General features: G+C 39.3%; 1 protein-coding gene across 1 annotated transcript in view; it reads right to left on the bottom strand.

Annotated features, from left to right (window-relative positions):
* Window positions 1–26,874, bottom strand: part of ATP8A2 (ATPase phospholipid transporting 8A2) — a 1,256,305-nt gene that overhangs the window by 1,216,701 nt on the left and 12,730 nt on the right. The window contains exons 4-7 of the mRNA XM_053705572.1: window positions 11,676–11,716; window positions 10,702–10,775; window positions 2,805–2,874; window positions 152–279 (exon numbers count right to left, since the gene is read on the bottom strand). Coding sequence (XP_053561547.1) covers window positions 152–279; window positions 2,805–2,874; window positions 10,702–10,775; window positions 11,676–11,716 — 313 coding nt within the window. The remainder of the gene's footprint in view (window positions 1–151; window positions 280–2,804; window positions 2,875–10,701; window positions 10,776–11,675; window positions 11,717–26,874) is intronic.

Raw genomic sequence — 26,874 nt, 5'->3', positions numbered from 1 at the left:
AACATGGTTGTTGTTCAATAATAAAATTAATCCTCAAAAATACAACTTGCCTAATAATTCTGCACTCCCTGTATGTTATTGGTCATTTATTTCTGTGAAACAATCTATAAACTTTTACAGGTTTCCCCGGAAATCTTGCTTTTTCACATACCTGTTGTCATCTAAGCACAGATTCCCTGTAAAGTCATATAGATGACGGTTTGGTGCTTCACATTCAATTCTTCCTGTCATTTTAACCAAATCCTCGCAAGACTGAAGATTTGAAGTTGCTGGTAAACCCTGCAAGAAAATGATTAGGTAATTCTTATTCTGTTATCAATTACATCCAGTCCAATATTCACAGGACTACCATGTTCAACAAAGCTGCAACTGCAAACGTGTGACAAAAAAATGTTTCAATAGTGGGTCTATCCTAAACCCAGTAGACTGGCTGTGTATTCCAAGCCACCAGAAAACACTGCTTGCCCCTGTTTTCACATGATTTTTAGACTTATGTAAATTAACAGCCTGCTTGACTGCTTATAACACTACTTTTGTTTGTTTTGAACAGTGCGGCTGTTTGAGACTTTTTTTCACATGTTTATTTAAAACAAAATAGTTTTGGTTTATTAAAAATGTTAAAACATATAGCTCAAAATAATGAAACTTGCACAAGACTAAAAATATGATTAATAACTAGAACAGAACAAATCTGTATCTCATGCAACACAAAGAATAAATATGGACAGCACATGAACAGCAACACAATTATTAAAAAAATTAATGAGGCCCTGAGTGTATACCTGCAAGGTTCTCACTTTTTAAGAGAGTAAACACGTTGTAATTACAAGATATTTCTGTTGTGTTGCTATAGAATAACATATCAGACACGTCTTAACATTTTCAAAACAAATGGACATCCCTTTTATTGCAATTCTTTTTCAATAGCCAAACTCAGCCCACCATTTGCTTTATTTGGATGAGCCAATCTGGGCTTTAGTCCACAGACACCATGGCTAGACAGGGTAATAAATTTAGTATAAAATTAATTGCTTTGCAGTTGTTATCTTAAAAAGGGACATATATGTATCAGAGTTAGCCTTGAGAAGTCAGTAGGTACATTTAAATTCTGAGTAGAAATTGCTTAATTTACATGAAAAGGGCACAAAATAAATAATGGAAGTAAAATGCAAAGCCGTTTCATTATGTGTAACTAGACATTTTATATAAAAAATCTCAAGGTGTTTATTGTCCCTTTAAGGATCTTCTTTTTTTAGTGGAAGTCTTTTTTATTGCACATAGTTATTGCATATAGCTTTTTAATTTATATTGTGTACAGTATTACATATAATATTGTACAACTGCTGATTTTCTGTATAAAAAAATACTCTTTCTTGGGTAAGAAATATAAATATTATAAAAAATATATTTTATTTTTATAAAAGTTTTTTTTTTTATAAATAAATGTCTCGTGATCATCAGAATGTTCATCTATAATGGCAATGAAGTCTGCTCATTTTTACATAATATTAACTATAAATTTACAGTAATTAACTTACATTATTAATTTGATAATAGAAGTAAATTGGAGTGTTGCTTAAAATCACATGTTCTGTCCGAATCGTGAAAGAAAACCACTTTAAAGGGACGTGAAACCCAAAAATTTTCTTTCGTGATTTAGGTAGAACATATAATTTTAAACACCTTTCCAGTTTACGTCAATTATCAAATTTGCTTCATTCTATTGGTATCATTTGTTGAAGGAGCAGCAATGCACTACTGGGTTCTAACTGAACACATGGGTGAGCCAATGACACTCAGTATATATATGCAGCCACCAATCAGCAGCTAGGTTCTTTGGTGCTCCTGAGCTTACCTAGATAAACCTTTCACCAAAGGATAACAAGAGAAGGAAGCAAATTAAATAAGTAAAAGTAAATTGGACAGTTGTTTAAAATCACATACTCTTTCTGAATCATAAAAGAAAATTTTTTGGGTTTCATGCCCCTTTAAGTGTAACAAAAAACAAACACCACCTAAACACATTAAACAGTCATCATGGATACTGAAGTCTTTTGCATTGCTATATTTTACTTCTGTTTAGGTTTGAGGATTGCCATAGAAAACCTAGCCAAAAAACACCAGAGTTAATTTCAAAGTGTTTGCATGGCAGATTAGAATGGTGACTTATGTTCTAGCCTGTCCATTAGGCAAACATATGGACTCACCTGTGGTGTAAAGGACCAGTGGTCGCATTCCAACAGCTGGTGCAGTGGTACCAGGACTAAAGTGCTGGGGAGGCCCAGAGACCACTTACACTCAGGGGCACAGAGGAGACAGTAGATGTGTCCCCTCCTCTGCTCCCTCCTTCCTCTATCCCTCTCTCAGTGGCTTCTCTGAGTGATGTAGAGGGTTCAGCAGGTTACAATCCGCAACTAGGCCACAGCATAAATGCCAGCTCTCCCCAGACACAGACAGAAGCCCCGGCATAAGCAGAAAGATAACAGAAGTATGTGCTGGGCTGGGCAGAGACACATTTTAAATCTAGCTAGGGCTCATGGAACCCGTAGGCCAGCCCTGTGGGTATTAATATAAACACAAGGTGTTTGGACACATTGCACTGAGTTGATGTTCTGCTATATCAATAGATATCTTGCATCAATTTGTCACATGTGACATATATTAAAGTAACCTATGTTAAAACATATTATAGACACAGGTTTAGACTATAAACACAACTTGCTTTGTACTGAATTTAGTGCCAGCTCTCCTTCAGGATTTTTCCCAATATTTAGCAAGGCAGAATTACAGATATCACCATTTACCTGACGTATTTTAAGATTTGTTTCACCATCAAGATTGGATGTTTCGATGTAGCACATTGCTTTTGGCTCGCTGTGAAAACAGAGTTTGATTAATAAACATACTGACACGAGTTTGAGTAAAATACATGCTCACTCACAAACCGATAGTGCTACGTACCACGTCATACACAGTAACAAGCTGCACTATTATTTTGGATCATTGCTTTATGAATATTCCATGTGCACTTTCAGAACTAGGTAAGGATCATTGAACTTGATTTAGTCACCTGCAAAGCTTATTTAATTATAAAAATCCAGCTGTCATATGAATCCAAAATATTAGTGCAAACCAACAGAATTGTATTTAGAAGCCTCTGTGAATTTGTAGTAACCAGGATCATCACTTAGCATTCATGAAGAAATGACAGGAGGATTTAACACTTTTATTAAGGTAGAAGAAAAACTGTGCATATTTACTTGTGTATTATTCAAACTTTAATACCCAATATACACAGCTTCAAATGACCATGTTTTTTTATTGTAGAATGGATCAAATTTGACTTTTCCCTCTAGATGAGGAACTTTCCTCCCTAACTAGTAATACTTTTAGTAGTTTTCATTAATAGTAATATTTTTCTACCCCTGTCTTTCTATATATATCTAATATATTATATATTTGTTATATTTTTTATTCCATTGCATGATTGCACACACCTGCTACATGTTGACTATCTATGACCTGTGCTGGCCATGGAATTAACTAACTGTATACAAGTTTGGTTTCTAGGAAACATGGGGCATTGTTAATTACCACTTATTTCTTCCCCTAATCACCATGTTCTCTATAATATGTCAAGAATGGACATGAAATAAGTTCTCTGTGAAACAATAAAGACTATTTTAAAGCTGGTTCCTGAATTGCAATCCTATCAATGAAGACCTATGCTTGATTTTTATTTTGCCTAAAGTGTGCACTTTCAGAAAACATAATTATGTGGAGTTAAAGCCCGTCTGGAGTAGTTTGGCTTTGTAAACTAGATAATGGTGTTTAAATAAAAAAAAAAATCACATTTATTGCGTCATATCTTAATACAAATAAATATAAAGTAAAAATGCATCATGTGAAAGCTGAATTGATACATTTAAACACTTAAACATAGCTAAACTATGAAAATCAATTGGTTTCAAGTGTTGAAAAAACAATTCCCAAATCCCTGGCACTGAAGTGGTTAATCTGGAAGAAAACCTTACTGAGTACACCAAACTGGTTATTTGTAAGTACACTTGTGGAGCTAAATATATAAAATGATTTAATTACTAATTTTTTTAATTAAAGGCACCAGGAAACACTAGTATTTTTCTCCCTGCAAAATTTCAAGCAAAAAAGCAGCCTATTTTCTCTGGCAAACATGTTAAAAACAGATATAATTAAAGGGACAGTGGACTGTGATTTTTTTTCTCCCTTTAACGTGTTCCCAATAATCCATTTTACCTGCTGGAATATTTTAAATTGTTTACAAATAGTTCCTTTAACTTTATATTGTCATTTGAAATTGTTGCTTTTGCCAGTTGTATCCCAACATATACTGAATATTTCAATACTTAAGTAATGGTTATAGAAAAACTATGTAAAAGTAAAAGTGCTCCCGATTAAGTGTTGAGACTTTCTAATCTAGAATATATTGTTGAAAGGATAACATTCCACTGCATTAGACTCCTTAGAGATTAATTTGGTTATGCACCATTTTACCTAGGTTACTACAGATGCAGCAGAGAGTTGTTCCTATCCTATTTGTAAAACACACATTTACACACAAACAGCATATCAAGCACCATTTATCTTCAGAACATGCAAACTGACTCTGGTGAACTGATGGTTATCATCCTATCATGTCATACACTGAACATTTTCTACAAATGATGTCTTTCTGGAAATGAGGGAACACTTTTATGTTGAGGTAGAAAACTCAGGAATAAATTCATTTCTTTGAAGACAATTGTAGTAAATTGCTTTAAGAAAATATAAGAAATGTATGTGGCCATTTTGACTTAATTTAAAGGAATAGTTTAGTCAAAATTAAACTTTCATGCTTCAGATAGAGCAGACAATTTTAAGCAACTTTCTAATTTACTCCTATTATCAATTGTTATTTGTTCTCTTGGTATCTTTATTTGAAAAAGTAAGAATGTAAGCATAGGAGCCGGCCCATTTTTGTTTCAGCACCTGGGTAGCGCTTTCTGATTGGTGTCTAAATATAGTCACCAACCATCAAGCGCTACCCAGGTGCTGTATCAATAATGGGCCGGCTCCTAACCTTACATTCAAATAAAGATAGCAAGAGAACGAAGAAAAATTGATAATAGGAGTAAATTAGAAAGTTGCTTAAAATTGCATGCTCTATCTGAATCATGAAAGTTTAATTTTGACCAGACTATTCCTTTAACCTGTATGGAACCAGTTCATAGAAAGCAAATACTTGCATAGCTGTATAATCAGATAGGCACCAAGCTATTTGTATGATATGAGTTAAGGTGATGTGGGGTGATTTGCAGGCGCTAATAAGATTAAGAGCATTTGCATTAGACTTTTACAACAAAAGTAGGTCAAAAGCAAATGCTCACATTATATCTCATTGCGTCTAAGCTTGGGAGTAACAGGTATTGTTTTGACTCCTTAAAGGTACATGATTCAGATAAAGCATGCAATTTAAAACAAGTTTCTAATTTACTTCTATTATCTTTTTTTGCTTTGTTCTTTTGCTATCCTTTATTGAAAAGCATACAGTACATAGGTAGGCTTAGGAGCAGTTATGCATTACTGGGAGCTAACTGCTGATTGGTGGCTGCACATATATGTCTATTGTCATTGGCTTACCCAATGTGTTCAGCTAAATCCAATTATTACATTGCTGCTCCTTCAGAAAAAGGATACCAGGGGAATGAAGCAAATTTGATAAAATAAGTGAATTGGAAAGTTGCTTAAAATTAAATGCTTTATATAAATCATGAAAGTTTAATTTGAACTTTACATTCAGTAACAGTGGCTTAGATTTACAGATGTTTGTGAGGTTGCCAAGGGGTCTCATTGTGAAGATGAGATAAAAAATCCTGGGTTTTATGTCCCTTTAAAGGAGCATTAATGCAAAATGTACTCACTAATTTGTGAGATTTTGCTTGCATTGGTGACAAACTGTTACTAGATATTAAACCCACGCAACCTTGCATGTCCCTTAGCCAATCAAGAGTGGTAGTAGCACGACCCTGCCAATCACAGGATGTCCTGCTCAGGAGCTGCAGTGCTTGCGTGTGTGAAGCTGTATGTTATCTATGGGTTTAACCCATTAAACACACAGAGCTAGATTACAAGTGGAGCATAATCAGTAGAGCATAGTGTGTTATCTTGCGCTCTGTTGCGCACTAAGATAAACGCTAATCTGATATTACAAGAAGATAATTAACATTTTTTATTCAATTGTAATATTTAATAATGTGTTTTTCTGTGTATTTACTGTAAATATTTTACATTCCAATGTTCTTCACATAGGGGAAAATGTTCTATGTATTTTAAATAGATATTCCTATTATAACTGTGTATACCCTTACCTATATATATAAATATTCATATAGATATATAATTTACAAAAATACATTAGAAATATATATATATATATTGGTTGAAGGAAACGGCACACACTTAGTTCACATCACCTGGTGCTCAGCCAAAGAAAGTACATACAGTAGGAAGGAACAGGATCCAACGGACAGACTCCGTTGTCTAGTGAGATCCAAGAACAGCCGGCACACAGGAGTTTTGTTCAGCAATCCGATTTATGATCTGTTCTTGGATCTCGCTAGACAACGGAGTCTGTCCGTTGGATCCGGTTCCTTCCTACTGTATATATATATATATATTTATATTTTAAAATAAATAGAACATTTTCTTCTATGTGAAGAACATTAGAATGTAAAATATTCTATAACTACCTTCAGGTTAGTGCTGTCTACTGTCGGGTTAGCTTGCGAGCAATAACTGTTAGTTTTTTTCCATTTTGCAGTCTTCATTTAAGTCTACAGGAAGAAGAAGTTAACACGGTCGCAAGATCCAAAGTCCTGAAGTTACCGCGCACCGGCTTTCACTTGCACGCAAACATTTTACTTTCAACTTGTAATATGAGCGCATTCCCACGAGCGTTAAAAGTGTACTTACGGCAGTGTTTGCGTGCGTGAGTGAAAGCTCTAAATAGCACACCACTTGCAATTTAGCTCAGAATTGGTATTGATTGCTCAAGTGATGCTAACGCACCATAGCACTAAGTAGTCCCACTTGTAATCTAGGCCAGGGTTGGCCAACTGGCAGCTCATGAGCCACATGCAGCCCTCTGCACTAGTTTGTGTGGCCCCTAATAGGAAAACAAAATAATCTGTGCCATAGTTCTTGTGGCCCTAGGAAAAAGGCAAAACTAAAAATGTGTGCTTTGGGGAATTCTGGTGATAAGTAGCCACAACTCAAAAGAGCCCTCTATGGGGAGAACAGCATTTTTATCACATTTTCATAAGATAAGTACAGAAAAATAAAGTAAAATTACAGCACAAGTATCAACATACAAACGGCCTTGAAAAAAGACAATCAAAAGATAAATGTCCAGTGATGGAATACACTGAAAAACTAGCTAAAAAATCAGATACCAATAGACATTTTTTAGGAAATAGGTTATTATTTGTTTGTAGCCATAAATGTATTTGTGGCCCTTAAGGCATCTAAAATATTTTGTCTGTGGCCCTTAAAGCTTCTAAAATACTTATTTGGGGCCCCCATGTGTTTAGGAAGTTGGCCATCACTGATCTAAGCCATAGCCGCATTGAATCCTCAATGTAAAAATGTCATGAGCATGTAATCTTTGCACTAGAATCTCCCTTATGATTTATGAGAAATTGATTAAAGGGACACTGAACCCAATTTTTTTTCTTCCGTGATTCAGATAGAGCATGCAATTTTAAGCAACTTTCTAATTTACTCCTATTATCAACTTGTCTTTGTTCTCTTGCTATTTTTAATTGAAAACAAAGGCATCTAAGCTTCTTTTTTTTTATTCAGAACTCTGGACAGCACTTTTTTATTGGTGGATGAATTTATCCACCAATCAGCAAGGACAACCCAGGTTGTTCACCAAACATGGGCCGGCATCTAAACTTACATTCTTGCATTTCAAATAAAGATACCAAGAGAATAAAGGAAATTTGATAACAGGAGTAAAGTAGAAAGTTGCTTAAAATGTCATGCTCTATCTGAATCACGAAAGAAAAAAATTGGGTTCAGTGTCCCTTTAAGTGTATTTTATGATATTCAATGACACGCTATTATTATTATCTTTTTTTTCTTTTTTTAACGATTCTTGAATCCCTTTAAAGGGACATTGTACACTAGATTTTTCTTTGCATAAATGTTTTGTAGATGATCCATTTATACAGCCCATCTGGGAGTGTTTTTATAACCATGTATAGTTTTGCTTATTTTTTAGTAACGCGCTGATTTTAAGACTTCTAACCAAGCCCCAGAGTCTACAGACTCCTGCTGCTCCTGTTTGTGTAATGGGTCTCTTTATATGCAGGGGGGGGGGGTCTGCTCTTCTGCCCTTTCAGTTGGTGTTCCAGCCTAACCTCATTAGCAGTGCTAAACTGGGAGCTTCTAAGTAAGTTTTTAAAATGATTTATATATAATTTTAGATCAGTATCTGTGCATATTCTTCTTTATAGTAGTTTCTATTAAATGCAGTTATATGAAATATGCCTTTAAGAAATCCTTCTTTTTTTGGGGGGGGGGGTTGCTTTTCTGTTTTCTCAGAATCCGTTAAAGGAATATGGAAATAAAACTATATTTTGATTAAAAAAAAATTAAAACAAAACGTTTCAATTTACTTATTTTGCTTAGTAGCTGATATCCCGTTTTCTAATTTGACCAATAATGTCAGTGTGTTTTTCGAGAAATCACAATCCCAAATAACTTCTGCTGATAAAAGCCCCCAGCTGTAAATTAGTTTTCAACTGAAAGAGTTAAAGGGACACTCAGGTTAAATTAAATTTTCATGATTCAGATACAGCATGTAATTTTAAACAACTTTCCAATTTACTTCCATTGAAAAAAATGTGCACAGTCTTTTATATTTACAATTTTCGAGACACCAGATCCTACTGAGCATGTGCAAGAATTCACAGACTATACGTATATGCATTTGTGATTGGCTGATTGCTATCACATGGTACAAGGGGAGTGGAAATATATATAACTTTGACATTTGTTATAAAAAAATCTACTACTCATTTGAAGTTCAGACTAAGTGCTATTGTATTGTCTTGTTATCTTGCATTTGTTGATTATGCAAATCTAATGTGTTGACTGGTCCTTTAAAGGGATGTTAAACAGTCTATTTCTTTACTGTAATAAAAAAGTACTAAGCAGTGGGTTATTCATCATTTAAATGGATTTTACCTTTTATTTCTTATTTTTAACTTAATTTGTGCAGTGTCCATTACTTCCTGTCACAGCCTTACAAGGAGGCGGGGGCCAAGAAAACAAGTAAGTTATTTGCTGTCTTTAACACAATTTGTTTGATTTAACATATTTGTTTTTACTATAGGAGGACTGTTTAATATCCATTTAAGTACTTGTTATTAACGGGATAGATATTCGCAATCCCAACAAAAATGACAAATACAAAGGCTATTTGGCAGCTCAAGATATAACATAAGAGTTGTTTGGATTGATCTTTTTGTACAATTTGTCATATTAGTAATAATTAAAATGTTTAAAATTAACTTCTTATGTTCCCAAACTATCATGATATGTGTTAAACAATATTAATATCATTTGAACATGGGCATGATGGCTATGCTAGATATGTGACAATTTATTTATTCTTTTTTTATTTTATTTTTTAAATAAGTAACAAAAAAAAAAAAGGAATAAAAATAGCATTGTAACATGTCCATTACTGTAACCAGATTGCAACATGGGAATCTTAATATAGAGAATAGAGTGTATTAAAAAACTATTCTTGGCTTCTGATTAAAAAAAAACAAACATAAAAAACCTGTACAAGAGATCTCGATCACCAACAAACACGAAGGAAAGAAAAACAATACTCTCCCATTCACAAACTCGTGATTGCCAAAAGCAATAATGTTTAAAAATATTAAGTACAAAAATACAAAAATTAACTAGAAACTAACATTTTATTGAGAACACAGCTGCTAAATGGCTTTTCTAGATTTTGCATTTGCTGTAAAAGATATCACTTGTATGGATATGATATACAGTTACATTTTTGTTTCAGGACCACCCACTAATGATAAACTGTACAAGAGAGATACAATTAGCCAATATATACGGTATGTACATCCAAAATGGTATGAGTGTTGCTCATGTGCCTTTAGATGTTGTATTTGAAGTGAAAAATGGTGCAGAAAATCTACTGAAAAGTACTGGGGAAGTAGATTGTGATCACCTTGTTATGTTTAAGGTCTTAGTGAGACGCTAATGTCTTTCTGTCTGTAAACCAATGGGAAAACAGTGATTGTGATCTGCTGAAAAAGTTCAGATGATAGATTGTGATTAACCCCTTAGCTCTTTCGATGACAACACCTAGGCAGGCTCAGGAGCACGTGTATGTCGAGCACTATATGTATAACATTTTCAAAAACATTGCTGCTGCCATGTTACTAAATCTGAATCATGAGACTCCATGTCCCTTTAAACTAGATATATCAAATGTAGATGTCTAAACTAATCTAATGTATCTATATATAACGTTTCCTCTCATTATTTAATGTGCTTAATTGCTAGGGTAATTGTGATACCTCTAGAAGATGCCCAAATCAGTTCACCAGAGTCTAGTAATGTAGCACAACCGTAACATCTGACCTGGAGGATAAAATGATCATATCAGCTGGAAGATGCTGACCATTCGTAACCTTCACAATGTCTCCCACTGCCACCTGTCATTCCAATGGCAGCCAAGCAGCAGACAAGAGGGAAAGAAAGTAGACATTATCTATCCTTGTTAATAACTCAGTGCTAAATATCGCCAGCGATTTCCAGTAAACACAGAGACAAGTCAAGCAATACTGATTGCGTGTGGTGCCTGACTTCACACTACAGTCTCACTCAGTATCACTTGATTTGGTATTACAAGTTATTGGTTAAAATGTTTTAACCAAAGTATTTTAACACTTTCAATGGCAAGTGCAAAACTGTAGTAGCCCACTCGTGTTCCTATGACAAATCTTCACTTTGCGTTGTGCAAAATCTGAAATACATTTTTTAAAAGAGTTAAAACAGAAAGAGGTATCACTAGCTATTGGGCTTTTAAATACACCTTCAAATGCTATTAAAATAAATGATATGTGGTTGATACATAGGGAACAAATGGTTAATAAAAAACAAAAAGTAAAAAATGTAGATAAAAAAACAGATCTTTTTCTGTTGCACAATTACACAAATATATCCCGAAAAAGAGCTGAATACTGCTACCCATGGCCATATTTAGCATTCGTTTGTATAAATGAATCCTGAATGCACGTTTACTGGCAACATACTACACAGTGATTCCTTATAGCAGTGAACAAGCTTGATTTATAGCTAGCCACAGTCTAGGGAAATAAAATGCATTCATCAGTATTTACAAGTTGTTTACTACTGATATTCACTTTAGTAGCACAAAACTGAATTGTAAGTTGAAAATGTTTTTAAACCACTACATTTTTATGCTGATATTTTGCATGTCAGTGGTTACTTGGATATATTAAATATTTACTTAATATCCCTACACATAGCTAGGAGTTGAATGGAGGAAGGAGGGAAAGTTTTACTTTAAGATGTGGAAAACCAATTTTTACCTCTCTCCATTTCATGATCTGCCATGTTCCTCCTCTGAGAACTGAAATAAACAAAATTGATAAAATGATTAACAACTAAATGCAATTTCTAAAAGAGCAGAATACAATTACAAAACTGATATAAAAGATTTTGAATAAATATGCGACACCAAATAATCACCTCACCCCAAACAACTTGAATTGTATCCAAACAAAGCAAAAAATAAAAGTGACGACAGGAAACGTGGGCGTAAACATGAGAAAATTGTAGAAAGAAAATGTAGACTTAAGTCACCAAAGTAATTTAAACAGCACTAAAGTCCAAATGAACCTTTCATGATTCAGAAGTAAACCTTCAAATGTACCTTTATTATCAAATTTACTTTGTCCTCTCTGTATCCTCTGTTGAAAAGCATATGCACATTTTCTCAGCAGCATCAAAGTACTACTGGGAGTTTATAAGGCTGCTTGTAAATGCCTCTTGTCATTGGCTCACCCAATGTGTTCAGCTGCCTCCCAGCAGTGAATTGCTGCTTTCTTCAACAAAGGATACCAAGAGAATGAAGCAAGTTTGGTAATACAAGTATATTGGAAAGTTGTTTAAAACCGCATGATCTATTTGAATCGTAAAGGCAGCCCCGGATGGAGCGAAGTTGTAAGGAGGGGCTTTTGACCCCATGGCAGGCCTGAAGCAGGGATAGGTGGTTGAGGCTTTGGGGGTGGAGCCTTGGCAAGGTTAGCGTGGCGAGGCAGGAAGTCAGTGGCATCTTACTTCCGGACCGGTTAGGAGCAGGAGCAGCTGGAGCAGCTCAGCGTGGTGCCGGTATGGAGAACTTGTCGGAGCTTTTGGCGGCGGCGGCAGCTCTTTCAAAAGAGCGTGGTCCGGATTGGTTGCTGGACCAACTAAAAGAGGCTGGTGCCCTTCCAGTAGCAGACACTGGTGTTGGGCAGAAGGAGAGGCCGGTGAGGAGGTCCAAGGCCCCGGTTCGGCTGAGCCCTGAGGTAACGGCTCGCAGGTCTCGTGGGGCCCAGGGTGGGGGCCCTCGAAGGGCAGCTGGCCGGCCAAGGAAGGCTATTGCTAAGTCTGGTACGACTGCTGTTGGTGGCGAGTTGGTTGAGGACAGTGCGGCAAGGACAGGACCTGTGACGTCATCGCTTATGGCGGATGGCGGACAGGCGAATGCTGCGCAGCCTGGAGGGTCTGGCGCTCATACTTTAGTGGCATCGGCCATTCAGGGTCAGGGTAAGGCTCTTGGTCACAGGGTTAGTCCTCATGAGGGGTAGTTAATTTGGCCCTGGGAGTGGAGTGTGGCGGTAGCCATTTTGAGAGAGGCCTGTGGTGTTTTTGTGCACACATTTTTCTTGAGGTGGGGGGTTTAGCTTTTATGTTATGTTGATTAGGGGGATATTTTATATGTTTTGTTGTTTTTTCTTATTTTAAATATGTTTAATGTATTTTGTTTTCTTTTGTTTTTTGGCTATTTGGTCTCTGCTTTTCTTTATTTCCTTATTCCTCTTATTAATGTTTTTAATCTTCCTTTGCTCTTTTCCCCCCTTTTTCCTGTTTTGTTTCTCTCTATTTTTTTTTTTTATTATTTATTAAAAGTAAGCGTTATGTTTTTCTTTTTGTTTTGTGTTTGCTGTAATTTTTTCTTTGTCCAGCAGGTGTCGCTCTTGTATTTGAATGCTTGTTTTTTGAGTCATTTGTAACCTTTTTTCCCATTTTTCTTTTAGGTTGCTGTTTTTTCCCTAGGTTTGCTTTGCATTCTTTTTATTTTTATTGTTCTTTGCTTGTCTTTTTTTTTCCATGTTGCTTTTTTGTTTATTTATGTTGTTTACCCCCCCTCCTCTTTCTCCTTTGTCTCATTTTATCTTTTAGGTTTATTTCATATCATTTTGTTTTCTTTTCAGTCTGTTTTGCAGCGTCTTATGCATATTCCCTGGCCTCCTCTTTTGCTTGACTTAGTCATATTTAAAAAAAAAAAAAAAAAAAAATTGAATAAAATAAAATAAATAGTCATTTTATTGTGTTAACCCACCCCCCCCCTTTTTGTCGTCCTCATTCTCTTTCTCCCCCCCCCCCCCCTTTTTTTTTCCTTGTTGTGGTGGGTGGGTGTGGGTTGGTGTGGGGGGGGGGGGGTTGTTTTGTTGTGTCTTTTGTGCTAATATTTTCTTTTCTTAGTAGTGGAGCCTCTGATTGCTATTAGTGGTCCGTTGGTGGCTGAAGATGGACTAACCCGTCGCGACAGTGTCAGGGAGCACGACGGCGACTCCATCAACTTGGAGGACGTTTTAAGTGACTTTGAAGAGGAGGATCCAGGCGAGGGCACATCATCTGGAGTTACGGCAGCTGGCCAGGTAGGAGAGTTGGATACTTTGGCGCAGCTGTTACGTTGTTTATCACCGCATTTAACCAGGCATGGGGGGCAGCTTGGTGTTTCGGCCGCTACTGGCCGGGAGACGCCAGCAGGTGGGCTAGGATGCAGAAGGCAGGTGGTGCTAGCATCTAATCTGTCGTTTCAGGAGGATGGGATCAGCAGGGCAGCGGCTCCATCGCGGGATGCTGGTTACAGGCGGGGTAGGTCTCGTTCGCCACTGCCTAGAAGAAGGAGGGACGCAGAGGCACGTTCATCGCCTACATGGGCTGGCTTGGACAGATCACCTCGAGGCAGGAGCAGAGAACGGAGGCGGCGGGCCGATACCAGGAGGAGGTCGTCTTCAAGAAGAAGGCGTTCGGCTGGCAGAGTCGATCGCCGTCGTACGGCCAGGCCTGAGGGGTCTACTCCAGTGGTATCTACGGCTGCTGCTTCTGGACCTGTCACAGCGCCTTGCGAAGCAGGTGAGATGCAGGGTGTGGGGACGCCCATTGGGCCGGGCGGGGGTATGGTTAAACAGCAAACTTTATTGCAAGGTTTGAAAGACTTGATTGCGAGTGTGGAGAAGAGTGATGTTCGTTCGGGTGATCAAGGAGCCGGGGGAGCTTGGGCCTCTCCGGCCTTGGGTGAGGTAGAGTCGCAGCCAAGAGTCTTGTTGACGGCGGGCTCGTCGGGTGGTACTCCTGCCGTTGGGTCGGTTAGTGTAGTTGGTGGACTAAAGGTTTCTGAGGAGGCTTTTCAGCGTCCTTGCCTTTGTTCTATTGGCCCTTTGGGGTTACACTTGCAATCGGAAGTTAAGGAAAAGATCTGGAAACGGGAGTTCTTGGAAATCTTTTCCCTGCTCCCTGTTGATCAGTTTGTAGATTTTAAGGATGACCCAAAAGGGGATTTGGGTAAAAAAGAGGAGGATGAGAGAAAAAAGAGATATCGGAGGTTGCCAAAAACATTGAGTAATTGGTCCAGGTCTTTTTGTATTTTGGCCAGTGTCACTACGGAGAGGTTTCCTGAGCAGGGTTCTGCTCTCTTTTGTTATCACGATGAGATTTCCTCTGCATACCGTACGTATGGCGGGCTAGCATGGTGGCGTTATGACGAGCAGTTTCGTCAGCGGCTTGCCGTGCGGCCCTCCATGCGTTGGGATGATAGAGATATGGGTATCTGGCTTGAAATCATGACCCCCTTACGGTCGGGGCAGTCCTTTCGAGTTGGGGGGGCCGCCATTGCCGGCGGCGCTGGTGCCAATACCGCTGTCTCCGGTAGGAAGGGGTTGTGCTTCCAATACAACGAGAGTCAATGCCGATTTGGTCTCTCATGTAAATACAAACACGAGTGTTCAGGGTGTGGTGGAGTGCACTCCTACTCCAAATGTTTTAAGAGAGGGCGGGCGGGCGCACGCCCAGGTGAAATGGCTATACAGAGCCAAGACTCCAGTGAGCATAGAAAAGATGGTGCCTTGGCTAAGGCAATACGCTAAGGTTCGGGGTAAGGCAGGCGCGGCCGAGTTGTTGCTTACGGGTTTTAGCTCGGGTTTTTGGATACCTTTTTTGCCGGGGGAGGGCCAACGTTTTGTGGGTAACTTGAAATCAGCCAGGGCTCACCCTGAAATTATTCGTGATAAATTGGCTAAGGAGGTGGCTCTGGGCCGCATGGCGGGTCCTTTTACTGATTTGCCCATGCCCGATTTGCGGATTTCTCCTTTAGGGGTTGTGCCCAAGAAAAGTCAGGGCCAGTTCCGGATGATTCACCACTTGTCCTATCCGAAGGGATCATCTGTGAATGATGGTATCGGCCCCGAATTGTCAGCTGTCTCTTATGCTTCTTTTGACTCAGCGGTTCGTTTGGTCCGGAAGGCCGGTAAGGGGGCGCTTTTAGCAAAGGTCGACGTAGAGTCAGCTTTCCGTTTGTTACCTGTCCACCCTAAGTGTCATCACTTGTTGGGTTGCACCTTTGATGATGCCTTTTTTGTTGACCTTTGCCTACCAATGGGATGCTCTATTTCATGCTCCTATTTTGAATCCTTTAGTTGCTTTATTGAATGGGTTGTTAAGCGTCTATCAGGATTAAAATCGATTGTTCATTACTTGGACGATTTTTTATTTGTTGGCCCTCCTCAGTCGGAGATATGCGGTCGGTTGTTGTCAACCTTTATGCATGTTGCAAGTGATTTTGGTATCCCGATAGCTTCCGAGAAGTCGGAAGGCCCGACGTCGGTCCTGTGCTTCTTAGGGATTCAGATTGATTCGGTTTCAATGGAGTGTAGCCTACCTAGGGATAAGGTAGTTGATTTAGTCCAAGTCTTACAGATGGCGGTTGGTCGCAATAAACTGACGTTGCGTGAGATGCAGTCCATTGTAGGTAAATTGAATTTTGCGTGTAGAATTATCCCTGTCGGTCGGGTTTTTTGCAGGCGGTTGTCCCTGGCGACTGCTGGGGCGACAGAGCCTTACCATCACATTCGAGTAACTAGTTTGATCAGGGAAGACCTGAAGGTGTGGCTCATTTTTCTGTCGGAATACAATGGCAAGTCTATCATTCAGAAGGTGGTGTTGGGATCTGAGCTGAACCTTTTCACTGATGCTTCCGGCTCATATGGTTTTGGAGCCTATTTGGGTGGGAGATGGTGTGCTGACGTGTGGCCCGAGGCGTGGATCAAGGCTGGTCTAAATAAGAATTTGGTTTTCCTGGAATTGTTCCCTTTGTTAGTGTCATTAAAATTATGGGCAGCAGTGTTGAGAGACAAGAAAGTGATCTTCCATTCGGATAATATGGGGGTAGTTATGTCCGTTAACAATTTGTCAGCCTCCTCCCCTCCTGTTATTTCTTTATTACGCCTGTTTGTTTTGGAGTGTCTGAGGCTGAACGTGTGTTTTAGGGCGGTACATGTCCCTGGTGCATCTAATGACATTGCTGACGCTCTCTCACGTTTACAGTGGGACCGTTTCCGGGCCCTGGCCCCAGAAGCTGCTATGGAAGGGGATCGCTGTCCGGCGGATTTGTGGAAGGCGGTATTCCCAGGCTAATGAATTTGGTGAGGTCGGCTTTAGCCAAGAGTACTTGGAGGGCATATGGACAGGTATGGGGTGAGTGGCAATTTTTCTTGGAAGCAGGTGGGTATTCTTTTTCGGAAGTCGAGTGGTCCAGGGCCCTGGTTGAGTGGATGGGGAGTTGGAGCGAGTCCCGTTTTTCGAAAGCAGTCGTTAGGAGGCGTTTAGCGGCTTTGGCCTTTTTGTGTCAGTTACTGGGCTTCCAGGATATCACAAAATTGTTTGTGGTTAGGATGGTTGGGCGTGGTTTGTGTAGGGGCCCTTCGGTTGTGGATAGTAGGCGACCAGTAATTTTTTCTGTTTTACAAAAGGTAGTAGGAGTTCTACCCTCGGTCTGCGCGGATTCGTTTGAAGTGGCTTTGTTCCGTGCGGCTTTTGTGTTAGCCTTTTTTGCAGCTTTTCGGGTCTCTGAAGTCGTTGCTCCTAATAGATTGGACAGGGGTGGGATCCAAGTGGGTGATGTTGTTTCCGACGGCCGGCAAATTGTCATCTGGCTCAGGCGGTCAAATACAGATCAGTTGGGAAGAGGTCGTTTAATACGGCTGCAGTGTATTGGGGGCCTTTGCTGCCCAGTTGGGGCCGTGGGGGAATTTTTGCAGATTAGGCCACCTGGTGACGGTCCGTTATTGATTCATACCGGGGGTTTGTCATTATCGAAATTCCAGTTTGTTGCAGTGTTCCGAAAGGCTTTGACATTAGTTGGTTTTCCTGCGGGAGAATTTAGTTCCCATTCATTTCGTATCGGTGCTGCTACTGAGGCGAGAATGTTAGGTATGAGTGATGAAAGGATACAAGGAATTGGGAGGTGGTCATCAGGAAGGTTTAAGTCTTACGTACGCCAGTACTTAGCTCTATAAGTTGTGTTTTGTTTTAGGTCCAGTTCAGTGTTGGTTTATCGGCCACTCTTACATCTACTGGGCACGACGAGCCGCTGCAGCGAAGAACGATGGTTGCCAGCTGGGTTTGCCTGTGGAAGAGGTGGTTTTGAGGTGGTTCGGGGTTAGGGGTTTGAAGTGGGACCAGGTATTGTTGCAAGTAGTTGACTATTCAAGGTTGTTTCGTCCTCCAGGGATTCTGGTAATACATGCTGGGGGTAACGATTTAGGCTACACGGCACAGAGAGATCTGTTGTCAAAGATGAAAAGGGATTTGTTGCGTTTGTGGGAATTGTTTCCTCAGATGTTGGTTGTTTGGTCAGAACTTGAGCCTAGGGTGGTTTGGAAGGCAGCTTGGGACAGTAAGCGGTTGGATACATCTAGGAGGAAGATTAACAGGGTGTTGAGTAGTTTTGTTAGGCAAAGGGGGGGGGTGTCTATACGGCATGTTGAGTTTGAGGGTGAAGCGGGTCGATGTTTTTTCTTGGGTGATGGTGTACACCTTAATGATATAGGTATGCAACTGTTCAATTTTAATTTGAAAGAGGGGGTTGAAAAGGCCTTGAGTTTTTGGCGGGGCTCGGACAGTGTCCGTGCCAGTGGCGGTGTTTTTGATGTTTAGAACTTTAAGATTTAATACGGGTACCTCCTGTGGTTTCAGGAGAGGTTAGCAAAATGTTGACTTGATAAAGTTTACAAGAGTTATTGAGCCCCTACGGGGCAAGCACTAATGTTTCTTACTTGGTAACCAATACGGTTTCAAGTGTTTAATTGTTATTTATCTATTACATGTTTATAATAAATCGGCTGCGGCCTTTTCAACCCCAAGTGATTGTGTTAGTCTTTATTTAAAGGGGGGTTTTTGGTTTCAAGGGGAAGAGTGCCTAATTATGGGGTCAAGGCAGCCCCGGATGGAGCGAAGTTGTAAGGAGGGGCTTTTGACCCCATGGCAGGCCTGAAGCAGGGATAGGTGGTTGAGGCTTTGGGGGTGGAGCCTTGGCAAGGTTAGCGTGGCGAGGCAGGAAGTCAGTGGCATCTTACTTCCGGACCGGTTAGGAGCAGGAGCAGCTCCCGCCCGCCCTCCCTTCCCTGTTTTGTTTACGGCAGGGGAGTTCCTTTGGCGGTGTTTTTGATGTTTAGAACTTTAAGATTTAATACGGGTACCTCCTGTGGTTTCAGGAGAGGTTAGCAAAATGTTGACTTGATAAAGTTTACAAGAGTTATTGAGCCCCTACGGGGCAAGCACTAATGTTTCTTACTTGGTAACCAATACGGTTTCAAGTGTTTAATTGTTATTTATCTATTACATGTTTATAATAAATCGGCTGCGGCCTTTTCAACCCCAAGTGATTGTGTTAGTCTTTATTTAAAGGGGGGTTTTTGGTTTCAAGGGGAAGAGTGCCTAATTATGGGGTCAATGTTTAATTTTGACCATTAAATTCAAAAGAAAATCACATAGTTCAAGTAGTGATTAATAGGATTCAGTAATGTATTAAATAACTAGTGGCTATATTATATTGCGTTAGCAGTTTTCCCTCACTGCTCACTTACCTACAACACTGGTATTACGAGTTTTCTGAAACCCGTCGTTAAAAGACAAGAAGTGAGCGTTGAGCAAAATTTTGCTCCAAATCTCACTCCAATACCAGCGCTGCTTAAGTCAGCGGTGAGTTGGTGTAACGTGCTCGTGCACGATTTCCCCATAGGAATCAACGGGGAGAGCGGGCAGAAAAAAAGTCTAACACCTGCAAAAAAGCAGAGTAAAACTCCTTAACACAGCCCCATTGATTCCTATGAGGAAATACTTTTTATGTCTACACCTAACACCCTAACATGAACCCAAAGTCTAAACACCCTAATCTTACACTTATTAACCCCTAAACTGCCGCCCCCCACATCGCCGCCACCTACATTATAATTATTAACCCCTAATCTGCCGCTCCGGACACCGCCGCCACCTACATTATACTTATGAACCCCTAATCTGCTGCCCACAACATCGCCGAACCCTACAATATATATTTATTAAACCCTACTCTGCCGCCCCCAATGTCGCCGCCACCTACCTACACTTATTAACCCCTAATCTGCCGCCCCCAACGTCGCCGCCACTATAATAAACATAATAACCCCTAAACCGCCGCACTCCCGCCTCGCAAACATTAAATATTATTAACCCCTAATCTGCCGGCCCTAACATAGCCGCCACCTACCTACATTTATTAACCCCTAATCTGCCGCCCCCAACGTTGCCGCCCTATATTAAAGTTATTAACCCCTAAGTCTAACCCTAAACCTAACACCCCCCTAACTTAAATATAATTAAAAGAAATATAAATAAATATTCCTATCATTAACTAAATTATTCCTATTTAAAACTAAATTCTTACCTATAAAATAAACCCTAAGCTAGCTACAATACAGGGAGTGCAGAATTATTAGGCAAGTTGTATTTTTGAGGATTAATTTTATTATTGAACAACAACCATGTTCTCAATGAACCCAAAAAAACTCATTAATATCAAAGCTGAATAGTTTTGGAAGTAGTTTTTAGTTTGTTTTTCGTTATAGCTATTTTAGGGGGATATCTGTGTGTGCAGGTGACTATTAATGTGCATAATTATTAGGCAACTTAACAAAAAACAAATATATACCCATTTCAATGATTTATTTTTACCAGTGAAACCAATATAACATCTCAACATTCACAAATATACATTTCTGACATTCAAAAACAAAACAAAAACAAATCAGTGACCAATATAGCCACCTTTCTTTGCAAGGACACTCAAAAGACTGCCATCCATGGATTCTGTCAGTGTTTTGATCTGTTCACCATCAACATTGTGTGCAGCAGCAACCACAGCCTCCCAGACACTGTTCAGAGAGGTGTGCTGTTTTCCCTCCTTGTAAATCTCACATTTGATGATGGACCACAGGTTCTCAATGGGGTTCAGATCAGGTGAACAAGGAGGCCATGTCATTAGATTTTCTTCTTTTATACCCTTTCTTGCCAGCCACGCTGTGGAGTACTTGGACGCGTGTGATGGAGAATTGTCCTGCATGAAAATCATGTTTTTCTTGAAGGATGCAGACTTCTTCCTGTACCACTGCTTGAAGAAGGTGTCTTCCAGAAACTGGCAGTAGGACTGGGAGTTGAGCTTGACTCCATCCTCAACACGAAAAGGCCCCACAAGCTCATCTTTGATGATACCAGCCCAAACCAGTACTCCACCTCCACCTTGCTGGCGTCTGAGTCGGACTGGAGCTCTCTGCCCTTTACCAATCCAGCCACGGGCCCATCCATCTGGCCCATCAAGACTCACTCTCATTTCATCAGTCCATAAAACCTTAGAAAAATCAGTCTTGAGATATTTCTTGGCCCAGTCTTGACGTTTCAGCTTGTGTGTCTTGTTTAGTGGTGGTCGTCTTTCAGCCTTTCTTACCTTGGCCATGTCTCTGAGTATTGCACACCTTGTGCTTTTGGGCACTCCAGTGATGTTGCAGCTCTGAAATATGGCCAAACTGGTGGCAAGTGGCATCTTGGCAGCTGCACGCTTGACTTTTCTCAGTTCATGGGCAGTTATTTTGTGCCTTGGTTTTTCCACACGCTTCTTGCGACCCTGTTGACTATTTTGAATGAAACGCTTGATTGTTCGATGATCACGCTTCAGAAGCTTTGCAATTTTAAGAGTGCTGCATCCCTCTGCAATATATCTCACTATTTTTGACTTTTCTGAGCCTGTCAAGTCCTTCTTTTGACCCATTTTGCCAAAGGAAAGGAAGTTGCCTAATAATTATGCACACCTGATATAGGGTGTTGATGTCATTAGACCACACCCCTTCTCATTACAGAGATGCACATCACCTAATATGCTTAATTGGTAGTAGGCTTTCGAGCCTATACAGCTTGGAGTAAGACAACATGCATAAAGAGGATGATGTGGTCAAAATACTAATTTGCCTAATAATTCTGCACTCCCTGTATAACTAATAGTTACATTGTAGCTATCTTAGGGTTTATTTCTATTTTACAGGCAAGTTTGTATTTATTTTAATTAGGTAGAATAGTTATTAAATAGTTATTAACTATTTAATAACTACCTAGCTAAAATAAATACAAAAGTACCTGTAAAATAAAACCTAACCTAAGTTACAATTACACCTAACACTACACTATAATTAAATTAATTCCCTAAATTAAATACAATTAAATAAAATTATCTAAAGTACAACAAAAAAAAACACTAAATTACAGAAAGTAATAAACAAATTACGAGATTTTTAAACTAATTACACCTAATCTAATCCCCCTAACAAAATAAAAAAGCCCCCCCAAAATAAAAAAGCCCTACCCTACACTAAATTACAAATAGCCCTTAAAAGGGCCTTTTGCGGGGCATTGCCCCAAAGTAATCAGCTTTTTTACCTGTAAAAAAAATTCCAAATCCCCCCCAACATTAAAACCCACCACCCACACAACCAACCCTACTCTAAAACCCACCCAATACCCCCTTAAAAAAACCTAACACTAACCCCTTGAAGATCACCTTACCGGGAGAAACCTTCATCCAACCGGGCCGAAGTCCTCAACGAAGCCGGGAGAAGTCTTCATCCAAGCCGGGCGAAGTGGTCCTCCAGACGAGCAGAAGTCTTCATCCAGATGGCATCTTCTATCTTCATTCATCCGGCGAAGAGCGACTCCATCTTCAAGACATCCGACGCGGAGCATCCTCTTCATCCGACGGCTAACACTGAATGAAGGTTCCTTTAAATGACGTCATCCAAGATGGCGTCCCTTCAATTCTGATTCGCTGATAGATCAGGCAATCAGAATTAAGGTAGAAAAAATCCTATTGGCTGATGCATGTGGTACAAGTCTTGACAGGAGAGGGTCTACCATTCACTTTTTCGCAGACTCGTAATACCGGCGCTATGCAAGTCCTATTGAAAAAATAGGATACGCAATTTACTAAGTGGATTTGTGGTAAAGTGAGCGTTGAGCCTGTACCTGCAAGACTCGTAATACCAGCGGGCGTAAGATTACAAGAGGAGCATAAAAATGGTAGCACTGTGGTTCACAAACATTGCTATTGTACAATCCATAGCGCGTCCATTTTTACTTCTATATTACAAGTGGAAAGTATATTACACTAGCACACTAGCATCTGGGGGCTGCATAGTGCAACCACAATAAATTCCTCACTTAATAAACTTCTAAAAATCACTCAGGTCCTGGATATTGCTTGAGTGCTAACCCAAAGGTGCAATAAATCAAAGGAAAAATAGTGGATTTCTTTAAAGTTTTAATATAAACTGATATATTTATAAATAGGTAGATAGATATATTAATAAAAATGTTAAAACATTGAGTTAAAGGGATACGGTATATGACCAGGTGTTAGACTGGAAAGGGCTGTGTGTGGCTTTGTATTGTGTATGTATATACAGTATGTACAGTAAATGTGTATGTGTGTGCAACACATAACTCTCACCACTTTTAATATGAGAGATGTTAGGGCCAGTGGCAGTTCTAGAACTTAAAAGGACATTAAACACTTTTAGACAGCAATATAAAATGACAAAGTGTGTATGTATAGTTACACTCATAATAACATAACACTACCTAATAAAAATTATTTAAAAAAAAGATTGCACACAAAAGTTATAAGGGCTCAAAGATATGAGGTTTCAAGTGTTAAAATATATACATGTCTAAAGAGGTATATGTATGTATGTGTGCAGTCAAGTAGATGACATGTATGTGTGTGTGTGTGCAGTCAAGTAGATGACATGTATGTGTGTGTGTGTGCAGTCAAGTAGATGACATGTATGTGTGTGTGTGTATACTCAAGTAGATGACATGTATGTGTGTGTGTGTGTATACTCAAGTAGATGACATGTATGTGTGTGTGTGTGCAGTCAAGTAGATGACATGTGTGTGTGTGTGTGCAGTCAAGTAGATGACATGTATGTGTGTGTGTGTGCAGTCAAGTAGATGACATGTATGTGTGTGTGTGTATACTCAAGTAGATGACATGTATGTGTGTGTGTGTGCAGTCAAGTAGATGACATGTATGTGTGTGTGCAGTCAAGTAGATGACATGTATGTGTGTGTGTGTGCAGTCAAGTAGATGACATGTATGTGTGTGTGTGTGTATACTCAAGTAGATGACATGTATGTGTGTGTGTGTGCAGTCAAGTAGATGACATGTATGTGTGTGTGTGCAGTCAAGTAGATGACATGTATGTGTGTGTGTGTGCAGTCAAGTAAATGACATGTATGTGTGTGTGTGTGTGTGCAGTCAAGTAGATGACATGTATGTGAGTGTGTGTATACTCAAGTAGATTACATGTATGTGTATGTGTGTGTGTGTGCGCAGTCAAGTAGATGACATGTATGTGTGTGTGTGTGTGTGTGCAGTCAAGTAGATGAAAACATGAAAAGCATATTTATGCATTATTCATATTAAATAAAGGGTTTAACTATGTATTTAGTGTAAATATTTCACATTCCAGTATTCCGCACATAGCAACAAAATGTTCTAAGTATTTCTAAATAGATATTCCTATATATATATATATATATATATATATATATATATATATATATATATATAGATAGATAGATAGATAGATAGATAGATAGATAGATAGATATTGTACCAGAATATTTCTGAATAAATAGAACATATTCTTCTATGTGAAGAACATTGGAATGTGAAATATTCATATTTTCATTTGAATAAAATAAAGAAAGTTCAGCAGTCATCCAAGAGTGTATCAAAACAAATGTAATGCTTTATTCCAGGATAAAACAGCAGGACAAGCTGTAAAATTTTCAGAGCAAAGTCTGACCGGTTTCGGTCTCCCTGACCGTAATCATAGACAGTCTGCTGAACTTTCTTTATTTTATTCAATTGTACCTGGTGGACTGGGGTATCTACCATTTATCAACAGCTTCCACTCTGGATATCACCCTGGTTCAATTACATTATACCTATTGGGATATCTAACAAGCATCTTTTGGTCAGTATGTAGTGTGTTGAGCTATTCAGGAGCCGCCTACATTCGCCACCTTACTGCCGCTGTCTAAGTGATGGGAAGCCTGTGGCTGGAAACATCGTGCAGTGACATGGGAGTACCTGGCTGCTTCTAAATGTTGACAACGGCTGGATAAGGATTCCGATTGGTTGGCAGGAGATCACGTGACGAACAACGTAACAGCCACATGATACCGGAAGTGACCCGCTCCGAGTTGTGAACGCCGAGACGGCATGGTCCGGCGGAGAGAGGAGCCTCTATCTTTTCCATGCTGGCTGTTCTTCTGGGTGAGTGTACCGGTGCCAGTCCTCACGCTGTGCTCAAGGGCCTAGAGAGGAACTGTTCCGGTCTTTTGCTGAACGCTCCCACTGAACCACACTGACCTTTGCTGCATCCCTCCTTATAATTGGGACATTTTTAAATCATCTTATTAATAAGACTTGGGGCATTTTCTTCATATATATATATATTCATGGGACTTATTGCTTTATTATAATGGGACTTGTGCTTTTAAGGTTCAAACCTGCATATTTGAGTCCAGTGATATTTTGTATATGATCGATATGGTTGTTCCCTGTTTATAATTATTGTTATTGATATTCTAGAAATATATCTCTGTTGCACATTTTTCTCCATTCATATTTTCATGTCAGGTTAGAGCATATGAGAATATGTGATCAAGTTTGCACAAGAGTGGGGTGTTAGGATTCTTTTTTCCCCTTTTTTTTCTCCATTCACTTCTATGGGGGAATACGAGAACGCACATGCGATATTTTGAGTCGACTTTTGTGCTCGTCTGGTTACCGCGCAGCGAAAACAGTTTACTTTCAACTCATAATACGAGCGCAACCCGACGAGCGCAAAAAGTTTACTTCTAACACAATTAATGCTCGAGTGGAAGGGTTAATTAGTGCTCCTGTTGTAATCTGGTCCTATGTCCGTGTCACTCTCTGTGCAATAATCACATTTTGATGTTTATGTAGATGTAGATGATAGACAGACAGAAAAAGAGATTGATTAATGAATTTTATGTATTAAATATGAAACCCCCCAAAAATGTTGTGATTCAGACAGAGCATATTTTTTTTACAAATGTTTTCAATTTACTTCTTTTATCAAATTTGCTTCATTCCAATGATATTCTTTGTTGGAGAGATACCTAGGTAGGTTTCTGGAACACTACATGGTAGCAAATAGTGCTGCCCTCTAGTGCTCTTGTAGATGGATAACAGTCTTGTAAAACTGCTGCGATATAGTGCTCCAGGCACGTGCACACTCCTGAGCTTAGATCCCTGCTTTTAAACAAAAGATACCAAGAGAAGAAATATTTTTTTTTATATAAGAAGTAAAACAGAAAGTTGTTTACAATGACATGCATAGAGCTGAATTATTAAAGAAACATTCTGGGTTTTATGTACCTTTAACTGTATAAACAATGTAGCCAACCACCTTGTAAAGTTAGTTTATTCTCTGTCACAGAATAATATTTTACTATCAATAAATACATAAATGTTATTGTAAATAAATAAAGACTATTCTGTAGCTATAGTTATCATTTCTAGGGCAGACTTGTGAACACATCAAACAGATTTTTAATTACAAGTACACTGTAGTCACAATTGAAAGTGCTTTCAAATTTGAATAGAATCAATAGTGATGATGCTAAAATTTGCCTTATGCAATACATAGAGGCCCATTTATCAATCTCCGAATGGAGCTTGAGGGCCCGTGTTTCTGGCGAGTTTTCAGACTCGCCAGAAACGCAAGTTATGGAGCAGCGGTCTAAAGAACCTGATCAAGTACGATCGGGTTGATTGACGCCCCCTGCTGGCGGCCGATTGGCCTCGAGTCTGCAGGGGGCGGCGTTGCAAAAGCTGCTGGT

The sequence above is a fragment of the Bombina bombina genome, chromosome 3 (genome assembly GCF_027579735.1).
Source record: "Bombina bombina isolate aBomBom1 chromosome 3, aBomBom1.pri, whole genome shotgun sequence".
Lineage (NCBI taxonomy): Eukaryota > Metazoa > Chordata > Amphibia > Anura > Bombinatoridae > Bombina > Bombina bombina.
This window is presented reverse-complemented; position numbering and strand designations above follow the sequence as displayed.